We start from the raw sequence: 12,310 nt of genomic DNA on the forward strand, positions 1-12,310 counted from the left end.
TAACAGTACATTGTTTTCTTTTTTACAACCACCAATCGCTGTAAATCAAATCCGAACACCGCAAACGCAGTCGGTGTGGCCCCTTTTTGGGCGAGGCCGATTCCTTCAGCCTATGTTTCGGCTGCCTGGATCGGGGACCAATAAGGTTTACGGTCGGTAGGAAAACTTTCAAGCGAATCCAAAATTTGTTCAATAATTAGAGTTCGTCGAAAGTATCGCTCGCATCCGAGCGCGGCGACGCCACAAACGAAACGGCCCGTTAATGCTTATGCTGCCAAAAATAACATACCGCACCGCACGGCGCAGGGACGATGATCATGTGTAAATGGGCCGGCAGCCTTCCCGAAGCACATTAAGATCGCATCATACGCCACGACGATGCACAGCTCGGTGAATGACAGTTTGTGCGCGCTCGTCGGCTGGATTTCGCCCATCCCAGCCCATCCGGAACCGGAGCTCGTCGTGATGCCGCCACCCACCGGTTGGACCACGGAAATGTCAATAAACTCCTCAAAACGATCTCGTAAGTCGCTTTAATGTTGGTGTTCGTGGTGGGCCGAACAGGCATCCGAAAAGCGTTACCAAAACAAACAAACCAACCGGACGAACGGACACAGCAAGGAGTGTCATTGATCTGCGGAATCACCTCGAAAGAAAAACCGTAAGCCACGAAGAAGGACCAGAAGACGGTAAAGAAAATGACCCCAGCGCTTTTTTTTTGGGTGCGAAAATGGATGGATCGGAAGAGATATTATTAGTCTCACACGGGCAGCTTCATTTGCCATCTTGGAGACTGATAGACGACAACAGTTGGGCCTTCCTTGTATTGGAGTCCGTCTGGCACGTGCCAACCAGGGCAGTGGAGGTTTGATAATTAAGGCTATCAACGATTAGGCAAAGATCGCCCAAGAGTTTAAGAAACGGACGACAGTAGAAAAATGAAGGAAAAATGGTTTTTGCATTACCTCCTTCTGGGCGTAAATTAAGTTTTACCCCTTTGTTACCATTAAGAATCAAAGAGATGAAATTAAAAGCAAAATAAAGATGTCAACATTTCTGGCAGTTCAAGCTGTCCAATAAAACAGAATGGATCACATTGTTAAGCAAAAACTTTCGTCGGAGCTATGTCTCAGAGCCAGCCAAAGGAACTGTCTGTCACATACATCATCAAATCCGCTGGTTCCCCGCTTCCGGAGAGAAAGAGAGGCCGCCTTCAGCTGAGCGGCACCACAAAACACACGGCATGTTGCAGCCGCGCCAAACAACGCAGAACCATCGGCGGAGTGCAGAATCCGGAACCAAGTTCCGCCTTGCTAGGCAGGCATGGCTGCAAAAAAAATTAAACAAAAACACAGCAAATAAATAAGCAAGGAACCCCTTTGGTTCCACGGTGCTTTACACGTTGGTTCGCTTCGTGCGATGAACTAATAGGAACTAACGGTTCGCGCGGGCGCCGGTGTGTGGGGTTACACGCCGCACGACGAAGAGCGGCGCGTTAATGTAGATACAATCATAAATTTATTACGAGTAGAGTCCAGGGAAGAAGAACAGGGAAGGGGCCATAGAATTGCACACAGCATGGCGATCGTGTGCTGGTGGCTTATGGAAAAGATGTTTGCTCTCTATGGTTGCGATCATTTTCTATGCTTCGCCGCACGTCAAGCGAAATGATGATCTAGCTTCAGCGTCTAGTGCCCGACTCCACGCTTAGAAGGGTTGCTCCTCTGCCAACCGATGGCCCAATTGTGGAGGGCAGCCCCCAAGCAGGAACCGATTACCAGTAATCGAAGACAATGGCTTGGGTCTTGGGCAAGGTTTGCTTTAATAAAGCTCCACGTTTGCCGATCCCAGCATACGGTCCACGGTGCTGGAGAGAATGTATCACACAGTGCGAGTTAAAAGTATTCGGACGATACGAGTTTCTAGTGTGGAATTCAATGTGGAATGATGAAGTCCAGGTTGAGGAATTGATTGGAAGTAATCAGTATCGACAGAAAGACGCTACAAAACTACACCATTCTATTTTTTTGAAGTCTCAGTCAGTCTCTAGGACAGGAGTTAAATGATCAATACATTCTCTAATGTTAAAAAATATGCGTCACTTTCAACCACCAGCTGAACATCCCAGAAGAACATAACCTTTTTTATGTCGATAAAGTCTGGACCGACGTTGGCCGCTCGGTTTGGGAAACCACGGATCGGATCGTTACGCGATCGTTCCGCTCGTGAAGATCGTCTCACCTGGGCGATCACCTCGATAGCGAGAATGACGTCTCACGACCAACTACTTCCACCGTAAGTAGCTACTACTTCCAACCCGGCCGTATGCCCCCTCCCAGAAACAATCAAATTGCAAACGGGCCCCACCGTAATCTCGTTCCGCCCTCTTCGAGAAACAATTCCGACCGTACACAATATTCCAAATTTAATCAAATAAACTTCCATCCTTCTGAGAGCGGCTCCAATTCAGTGGGCCGCAAATCAGCAACAGCCCCCGGCACCCTCCTTTTTGACCGTGAATTCCGTGACCGCGAAATTTCCAGTCGCGCCGTCGGAGATGCCCACATAAATCGGGAGGTAGGAGCAGTTTGAAATAAGATTGTTGCCCCCCCCCCCCCCCCCCCAGCCCAAGCTATTGTTTTACTGTAGCATCATTATTGTGCGTCACGGTTGGATGCTGCTCCTGAACCAACAGCAGCCAAGTAATGGTACTTCTCGCTGGCGCCGTCGTATTGTTGGCACCGAGGTTCTGCCGTACCTAGATCACAGCTGGGGCAAGTTTTCACAACGCAATCGTATTTGGGCGCAGCGTTTCCACGGTAAAATATGATTTAGTTTTTGGCATAAACTTACAGCATCTCAGCAATTTTTTTCCCGTCTTAAAAACGACCAACTACGAGCGAGTGATTCACTCTCGATGGCCAAGGCTTGGTGTGTTTTATTCCGCGTGAACATATTTTTACACAAAAGAAAATATTGTGTTATGGCATTCGGCCAGAACACGTAATATACTGGCCTCCTGCGCAGTGCAGAGAGCGCGAGGCGAGTCTGCTTCTCATTTTGGGGAAATTTATTACGGCGAATGGTGCTCGTTTGCGCTGGTGCTGGATATTGTGGGTGCATAACAAGCTTTTGTTTATTTTAAAACAAACAATCGTGGGAATTCGACGTGCATGTCGATATGAATTCTCATTCAATGCGGTAAGCCACAGTGAACATATCAAATTGCTATCTGACGTAACGTAGAACTTACTGTAAAACTATAACCAGGGGCAAGATCAGCGAACGAATCACCTTACCACGATCATGCACCCCAAAATCCCCGACGATGCCCCGACAGCATGATCCTCCGACCATTCGATCTTAATTTCTGCAAAACTTCACTTGACCCCACATCTTCCTCTGCTTCTTCACGCCGTCCATCGAGCTCCATCGGGCCAAAGACCCTCGGACACGAACCGTCTTCCCATGGATTTGTCCGCAAGATCCAGCCGCCCGCAAGCGCCGCTCGAAGCAGCGCTTTCGGGCTCGGTCACGGACAAATGGAGCTACCCATGGACTCCCCGACTGACGCCGCCCGGCAGGAGTCAACGGTGCAACGGCGAACGAGAGACCGAGAGGGGTTCCGCCAAATGAGCTGAGCAGGGAACGCGGAACGGGAACAAACCGGCAAATCGAGAAATCGAGGAATGCAAACGCTAACGGAAGTTTTCTCTAATGTTAATGTGTACGCTCTTCCTACCGGGTGTTGTGTGCCTGCTCTTGCTTCTCTCCCGGTGCCACCCACCGGAACACCAGCCTCTGGCTCGGTCCACCCTCGGATGGGGGGCCGCCCATCGCTACTCCCGTAATGGATGCTTTTTCTACCATTCTCCACTGACCGTCGGTTTGCTGGGCCACTGACTGGGTTTGCTTGCTGGCGTTTTGAGGATTTCCTTGGCTTCCATCCAGCGAGCCGGTTCCCGACGAGGCATCCCATCAACTTATTTTTTGTGTTTTCAACAAACTCTCTTCAGGGAATTACCCCCAACAACCCACCGAGAGGAAACAAATCCCGCACGCGCGACGGCGCTACGAGTACGCGCAAAAACCTTCAAGAACATCGCAAAACGGATTCCGCCGGGGAAAGTGTCAGCAATCCTGCTCAGGACTAACTCAGGATATGGCAACCCTTATTCGGAACCGATACGCAGGTGCAAAAAAGCTCCAACCTTGACCCGCAGAACGGTGCAGCTAGCAGCGACGTAAGGATGATGCAACGCAGTCAAAGTTCTTTTGCTGCAACTTATCGTATAGTTATCATTAGTATTGCACAAACGGTTACGCTTTTTGACCACGAGCGAGGAACTAATCGCCTATCAAGAGTCGGATATGACCCTTATGTAAGTAAAAGTTCCCTTATCTAGATTCGAGCTCTAACTGCTTGACGTTCGAATATTTACTGTTTATCAACCAAGCAGTCACGTAATAATTAACATTTAACATCAACAAAATAGAAAAAAAATGCAATATACTGTTACAGAAACAGTTAAGTTTTCCATTTCCCGAGGGATTTATCGGTCGTTCGGGATACGGTCATGCATGAATCATAGCTCCTCACCGGGCATTAGGTGTGTCTTAAAAAGTTTCTCGTATCTACGCGGGTTGTCTGGCAAATAGAGCGGTTCTTTTGTAACGTTGAATCAAAACTCTGCCACTGGTAACGAAAAGAAGTTGCAACTAATTGGTCCGAAAAAGCCCGAGGCACCACACACCGACCAGGCCCACAGGTTTATCTTTCGGCCACGGAACATGGATCGTCCTCAGCACGCAGCATAAAACGTACTCCGCTACGCACGATTTCGGGGTCGTCGATTCAGCACCGGGCAAGGTAAACAGCCCAGGAGTTTTTATGTTGACCGAACCTGTTATACTTTCGAAACATTGGTACTCGCCCGCGTTGTTGGGTGAAGTAAACAACAAAAACGGAACGGCTTCGCACCCATCGATAAACAAACTAATCGCCATTAGCGCGCAGAGGTTCTTCTGTCTTTTCATTTTCGTCGTGTGTTCCATTCTTTTACCGTCTGGCTCAAGTTATGCTCCTCGCCCATTTCGAAAGGGGCAATGTTGTGAGAAGTAAACGGTCGGTCTCTCCGGGTTACCGACAGTAATTTCAGAATCACGCGAACGTCCGAAAGGAAGAAGGGAAAGCAGAATCGAGAACCGGAAAAGGATACTTACCACACGCACGGCTGGCTGCCCAGGCCTCTCGGGAATCGTCCTTTTCTTTGTTATGTTGTCTGGATTTGCACTGCTCCGGGACGTACACACACAAACACACACCCTCTTTTCTGTTGAGCCGTTCCCGACTCCGCCACAAGCCTCAAACAAGGTCACCGCGATATGGTCTTATGCTGCACGGCGGGGTGGTTTCACCGAAAGGAAAAGAAAGGCTTCGTACGGTCCGCGTTCCACGCCTCCCTCTGCCGTAACCTACTTTCGCACGTCGAATATTTGGAACTCTTCCCTTTCACCTGCAGCGAATTCCGCCGTGAGCGTCGTGAATCCCAGGCGCTGGGAACTCTACGAAAATGATGGGTACCCGAAAATTCCACAACATCCGAATGCACCGAAAACGTCCCCTTCTTGTGGTGCTATGCGTGGCACCATGAGGGGTGGCACATCAAAATGCCTTTTCTGCGCACTCACTGATTCTCGACGCGTTGTTTGCTCACCATTTCGAAGCAACGTGTCTCGTGCAAAATGTTTTATGCTGTTCTGCACAACAAATCAGTTTACGAGTTGAACAGTGTATAGAAAACAATGCACGGACGCACGATTCGAATAACTTACCAACTGCGTTCGACTACGTTGTTGTTATTATCTTGATTACAGAGATTTTGAGCCTGAAGCTTCTTTCGTCTCTTTGCACGTTTGCAGGTTTATTGTTTTTTGATATTTTGTTGGTTTGTTGGTTTGAAAATGAGGCAGGAAATTTCTTTTGACGTTTTGACGTTTGCCAACAGAGACTAGGAACGCAGAGAGAGAGAGAGAGAAAAGTTTCTCTCTCTCTCGTTTCGTGTTCGGGATTTTCTGCGAATTTACAACTTGGATACAACTGTCATCGTCAACGATGCGTTTATATTGCTTCTTCCAGGAGATTGAACATGTCTTTCAATGGAAAATTTAATTTTATAAAACGGGAATAGCAGCAACCACCAAACAAAACTAGGTATTGATTTAATAAAAAATAAAAATAAGGTTATGTACATCTGAGCAATAAATAAGCCGTAACAAAAATGGAGAAAGAGTTCAACCTGCACATTACAACATTCAGTTACAGGGTGTATCAGCGGTCGAATGCTGAAACATTACACCATTTCAAAATTTGTAAAATACATCCCAAAACCTTTCAATTATGTATTTATCGGTTATCCACAACCAATATATCATTATCAAACAAACAAAAACTGTTCAATTACGAGAAGAACACACAAAAACTAAAAGCGACTAAAACGGCGTGAAGTGCTCGTTGTTAGTGCTTATTTGATTCACAATACCTTCTACTAAAAAGCTGCACTTCAATCTAACTTAAAATTTCTTGATTCTAAATATTGTACGTAATTTTTTTACATATTCGGAATAAACGTACATTGACAGTCAGAAAAGCCATTTCATAACTAAATTGGACACACGATATTATTGAAGACAAACATTTGACGTGTAGCAGGGTTTTAGCTGTGTTAAAAATTTGTTCAACCACCATGTAAAATTATACCGAAGCGAAATATTGATATTGATTGAATTTATTAAATGGAAAACAATCAGCTTTTGTGGCTTTCTGTGAAATTAAATAACGCCCTACTGCCTACTGACGGCCATTGCAAAATTAAAACTCAAGAGCCCCGCTTCGTGGTGGCGGCGAATTCTAGCTTCGGTTGTACCGATTGCCTTCCCCACGACGGTGCTCGTCCTTAAACTCATCCTTTGCACGCTGCCGCGCCAGATACTCCTCGTCATCGTTTTCGACCAACGTTTCCTTTTCCTCCTCCTCGCGGTCCAGTTCTGCTGCGTTGTCCTGAAACACTCGGTTCATCAGCGAATTTTTGTTTACCTCCTTCATTTTCTCCGGATCAGGAAAAATTCCGTCCGCAACACGTTGCTCGTAAAACTCGGCCACCGTCATCGTGGGTAAGCTCGGGTAACCTCTACCATACACCGCCTTCTGCACTGCATCGCGCGTAATAATGATCGGTTTAAGCGGCTTCGTGGGAAACTTCTTCCTTGGTGGGCGGACGAGCCCTGAACTCTCACCCTCCGGGGGATCACGTTTCGGTAGCGCGTCGCTGTGTTTGATCATTTCTTTTTCGCGTTCGAGAAAGACGAGCTCCTCCTGTGCCTCGATAATGCAGGATCGAAGTAATTTTACGTAGAATTCGCGGGTCTTTTCGTCATCCACCACTGCGTCTGAGACTTCGACGAGCTGGCGCAAGGCTTCCACCTGCTCCTCTAGTTCCTTCTTTTGCTGATATCTACGAATTTTCTCTTGCCGCTCGTACCCCATGCGATTCAGTTCACGAAGCTTATCGCTCATCGCACCTGGCACGATAGCGGCAGATTCAACGGCTTGCGTAAGGGAATCCGTGTCTTTGTCCGGTTTGTTGTGTAATCCGTAGGACTCACAGCGGTTCAGAAAATCGCTACAAATAAAACAAAGGTATTATGGCCGGCAGACACAGCAGTCATTGCTTTCTTACTTGAAATACACATCGGCTACTTGCACCACTTCCTTACGATCTTCGTTACACAGCTTCTTGGCCAGCTGGCCAAGGTAAAACGGTAAAAGCAGATAGCGAAGGTTCTCCGTCGGTATCTCTTCAAGCGACTCGTTGCTGCTGAACATCCCGACGATGCTAACGAGGCGGGTGGCGTCTTCAAATATCCGCATTGTTTTCTTCACTTCCAGCTGTTAAAGTATAACATTTTTGTTACCATCGTTAGCATCGAAACAACTCTCTCTTTGCTCACCTGAATCTCCGTCATTGTACCGGACACATTGCCGGCGGAACTGTCTCTTATAAACTTGTATCCCTCCGCAAATATTTCCGAAAGCTTACGATCTAGCGGAATTTCCTTTTGTTCCTCAACCATTTTGCTGGTCTGTTTCTATCCTTCGTTGGAGTTCGCTTCCGATACCAGATGATGCATAAACGCGGCGATCCGAATAAAAATGTACGGTTTTGTTTATTATTTTTACGAAAGGAAGGTTGTCAAAATATAACAAGATTGCTACATGCTGTAGGGTTGACGTTGTTTCGAAAATGTTTCGAAAATGAGTTTCCTTCTGCACCTTGCTAATTCCGTCCGGCAATTGTGTTGTTGTTTAGGTTTTGTTTGTTGTGTTGTTGGTGCGCGATGAATTCCACAACGGATGGTAAGAACGTTTTGTGGCCACACATGCAACTGAAACTTGAATGATTCTATTACTTTTTCTCATTAATCTCAAAAGGACCAGTCTTTGCAGAGACCTCAACATCAAAGTCCCTTCCCACGCCGTTGGAGAAAGCTTTGCTGCAACGCTTCTGCCGATTGTGTATGCGCGAGTTTCCCTTTCTGCTGCCCTTCAACTCATCCTTGAACAGTAGCGTAACCATAGGCAACATGCTAGAGCGCCTGCTCGGCGGATTCAACATTCAGCAAACGCTCTACCTGCCCAACGCCATCTGTTCCCGTTGTTTGACAAAGCTGGATTTTGCGTACCATGCGCAGCGGGACTTTGTACGGAATGAGCACCGCTTGCGACACTATTTGCAGCAGGGCGAGATGGTGCAAAAATTGTTTGAATTTCAGAATCACTGCACGGTCGAACGAGAAAGTTACGCGGAGGTGCTGCTGAAAGCGCATGGCGCCGGATTGCTGGGCGAGCGGGTTGGAGTCACAGCCGAGCACGAAGTACCGGGAATGCAGGACGCAGAATTGGAGGCGGAAAAACTGTCCAAAGCCGTGCTACCACCGAGTGACTGGGCGGTAGTGGCGTGCGACTGCAGTTCAAAGCCGAAAGCGGCCAGTCATGGCTTTCCTCGGTCCATGGCTTTGCGTCCACCGAAGCGTGCACTGCGCAACAGGCAGCTGTTACGCCAAGCAATCACAGCCGGTAGCTCTCCATCTGGTACCAAAACTATGCCAGTTGATATGACTCGATGCTACATTTGCAACACGCCCACGGAAAGTGAGACAGCGCTTCGGGACCACATTGCACTGCACGTGGAAATGTTGCCCCATAGCTGCCCAGAGTGTAGTCTAGAGGGGCCAGTGAAGCCAATCATTTCGGTGGTAATGTTGCTCCGTCATTACCGGATGCACTCGTATCCTCTCAAATGTCCACAGTGTCCACAGCGCTTCACACGGTACGCCAGCGTTTACGCACACGTTCGATACCGCCACGAAATGTTCGACAATCCCGAGGGATTTACGTGCGAAATATGTGGTTTAACGATAAAATACCGACCCACGTTTACGTTCCATATGCGAAACCATCACCACGAGCAGATGGGCACTTTTCGTTGCACCTTTTGTGAACGCACTTTCGGCACTCGAGCTCGCCTCGAACGCCACGAACGCTCCCACACGGGGGAACGACCATTCACTTGTCACTTGTGCCCAAAGACCTTCGCCAACGCCACTCAACTAGCGGCACACAGATCGAGGCATATCAACGAACGTGGTCACCGGTGCGCAGTGTGCGGCAAGGCATTCTTCAGCAAAGCAATACTTCGCCAACATCAGCTAACTCATGATCGGACTGCGGGAACGGAGAACCATACTGCGGCAGCTGGTAAAACGAAAATCCGCCTTTGTACTTTTCCCGGTTGTCAGTTTGTGGCGGCCACTTATCAGATGTATTATACGCACCGCTTACGGCACGAAATGGCTTACCGGTGCGACGAGTGCGGACGACGATTCGCACGCCAATCAGAATTGCAGCGTCATCGAAGGATCTACCACACGACGGACCATCCTTATCGATGCGAACCATGCAATAAGATATTCCTGAGTCGCCAAAGCTACCGGGAGCACATGGATTCGCACGAAAACGTAAGGCGGTTCGAGTGTGAAACTTGTGATAGGAAGTTTGTGAGACGACGAAATCTGATCAACCATCGGATGTCCCACTCAAACCAACGCCCACACAAGTGCACGTTTTGTGAAACTTCGTTCAAATACAAAAGTGACTATAATCGGCACCAGAAGGAGAAACACAACCTACCCGAAGGACCGAGCGCCGAGGGAGAGCAACCGATTGATGCGGAAGACATGAACGGGATTGTACTGATGATGGACAACTCGATGGTTGAGGAAGCGTCGTTACAAGAGGAGGTTGAGGAGCGAGTACTAGTGGAAGAAGATATCGTACTCGGCACAACGTACGAGGAAGAGATTGTTACGAAATATGAAACAATTGAAACGGTAGAGGAATCGGTTGTAATTGGTCAGTCTCTAGTGGACGAAGCCATGAAGCATGACCAGAACGAGTATGTTGTTGAATATTTGGACTAGATTTTTTCGTAAAATACACAAAGCATTGAAAAATGTACTTGTCCAATTGTATCATTAGCTTTAATGCTTTAAATGCTTAAAATAAAATACTTGACAACAATGGAGCATAGAAAACCGTTAAACGAAATTCAAACAATGTCAAATTGGTGGGTGCAGTCAATGCCGGTTTCCTATTTTTCAGCATAGTGCAGTTGATCTTAGCAGCCTATTCTTCTCCCGTAGCATTGCAACCGTCGGCGTCAAAGAACCAAACTTTTCTTTCTTTTCTGGAAGTGTTCATCAGTGCTTAGCAGGTTTCGCCTCAAATCCATCACCTGGAAACCATCGTCACATTACCAGCGTCTTTCTCGAAGCCTTAAATAGTTTGCAGCATGTCGGAAGCACCGCAGAGTAATGGAAACAACACCGTTGCAGAGCGCGGCAAAACGGAAGGCTCAACACTGTATTGCAATGTAATCGGTCAACTGCTCAACGACAGCATTTGTTTGTTGATTAGAAATAGTGTGACCGAGGCAGGTCGGAACTCGTCCAACTCGATGGTAGATTTCCACATCGGGGATAGCAAATTCGTTTCCCGCAAACATCTTATCATCGAATACTGCGCGGAAGGTAACTTTAAGTTGCGCATTACCGGCAAGAATGGTATCTTCATTGACAATTTGCTCCACCGGAAAAGAGACCAACCATATATCCTTCCAAAACAATGCACCTTCCGCATACCTTCAACAAATATTACTTTCCAATTCGAGAATTCCCATGACGGATTGATTGATCTAAACAAATTCACGCCGGTAGAAACCATGGGAAACCAAGGCTTTGGTGAAAATGTGAAATTACAAGCGCTTTCGTTGCCGGAACAGAGGCCCCCTTACACCTACTCCCAAATGATCGTGCAAGCCATTTCAGTGGCGCCGGGTAACAACGCAAGCTTGGCTGCGATCTACTCCTTCGTAACCGAAAAGTATCCGTACTACCGGCACCAACTGGGCAACGGCTGGCAGCGATCCATCCGGCATAACTTAAGTGTCCACTCTTATTTCATCAACATACCGCGCCCAACGGCGCATCAAGGAAAAGGTGGTTATTGGACGGTAGAACCGTCTCGGAAACAAGAGCTCTTCGATCGGTGCTTCAAGCGCCGTGGCCAACATCATATTCTTCCGGAATCCCATCCAACTATTGACTCAATGAGTGTCCTTGCCAACCAACTTATCAACTTCGCAAACGGGCACAATAGTTCCCAGGCGATTACATTGGAAGAAAAGCAAAAGGAAGATCAAAGCGCGGCAGTGTCAATGTGACTCGTGTTCAACTCGTCAGATCCTTCCTGCGAAGATTATTAATTCATCCGTTATGTACTCATTTACGTGGTTTTTGTAAATAATAAGACGATGTAATAGAAGTGCCGTCTTAAAGTAGTCTTAACCACTTATATTTAAGGTAAACCCAAACAGCAGTTAAAAAATATTCACTCATTCATTTTCCTGTATCTACAACGGCCAAACCGCCGTGGCCAGCAATACGGGTTAAAATGTTTCTTCCTCAGTTACTAGTTCGGTCATAGTTTATTCGAATGTCTATCTGTTGCTTGGGGCCATAACCTAGGGCGCTTTGGAGATAGTGAAGATCCTGCGATGTAGTCAGCTGCTTGAAAACAACCAGGCAGACGCGCATTCCTCCAGAAGAGTTTGGCGCTCTAGCGCCGAAGTATTTAGACAGCGTCCGGTTTAAAGCAACTTGCTCCTTAGTTGTAGAAAACAAGGTCAAAAGT

The 12,310-nt window shown here is 47.3% G+C and overlaps 2 protein-coding genes across 2 annotated transcripts; one reads left to right on the forward strand and one right to left on the reverse strand.

Annotated features, from left to right (window-relative positions):
- Positions 1–6,556: 6,556 nt before the first annotated feature.
- On the reverse strand, positions 6,557–8,207 carry LOC131209885 (immunoglobulin-binding protein 1). Its single transcript, XM_058203036.1, has 3 exons — positions 8,011–8,207; positions 7,740–7,948; positions 6,557–7,682 (listed from the first exon to the last, which is right to left on the reverse strand). The coding sequence occupies exons 1-3, from the start codon at positions 8,131–8,133 to the stop codon at positions 6,911–6,913; spliced, it is 1,104 nt and encodes a 367-aa protein (XP_058059019.1). The 5' UTR covers positions 8,134–8,207; the 3' UTR covers positions 6,557–6,910.
- A 149-nt stretch (positions 8,208–8,356) lies between these two features.
- LOC131209553 (oocyte zinc finger protein XlCOF6-like) lies at positions 8,357–10,552 on the forward strand. The gene is made up of 2 exons (XM_058202646.1): positions 8,357–8,416; positions 8,492–10,552. Exons 1-2 carry the CDS (start codon positions 8,398–8,400, stop codon positions 10,537–10,539), a joined length of 2,067 nt encoding a protein of 688 aa, XP_058058629.1. The 5' UTR covers positions 8,357–8,397; the 3' UTR covers positions 10,540–10,552.
- The last annotated feature ends 1,758 nt before the right edge of the window (positions 10,553–12,310 follow it).

The sequence above is a fragment of the Anopheles bellator genome, chromosome 2 (genome assembly GCF_943735745.2).
Source record: "Anopheles bellator chromosome 2, idAnoBellAS_SP24_06.2, whole genome shotgun sequence".
Lineage (NCBI taxonomy): Eukaryota > Metazoa > Arthropoda > Insecta > Diptera > Culicidae > Anopheles > Anopheles bellator.

What these genes read in the sequence shown, in the direction of transcription:
- LOC131209885 (XM_058203036.1), bottom strand. Translation starts at nt 8,133, where the DNA reads ATGGTTGAGGAACAAAAGGAAATTCCGCTAGATCGTAAGCTTTCGGAA. An exon ending in GTACAATGACGGAGATTCAG is followed by an intron (nt 7,949 to 8,010) that starts GTGAGCAAAGAG and finishes ATACTTTAACAG; the next exon opens with CTGGAAGTGAAGAAAACAAT. An exon ending in GTAGCCGATGTGTATTTCAA is followed by an intron (nt 7,683 to 7,739) that starts GTAAGAAAGCAA and finishes TTTTATTTGTAG; the next exon opens with CGATTTTCTGAACCGCTGTG.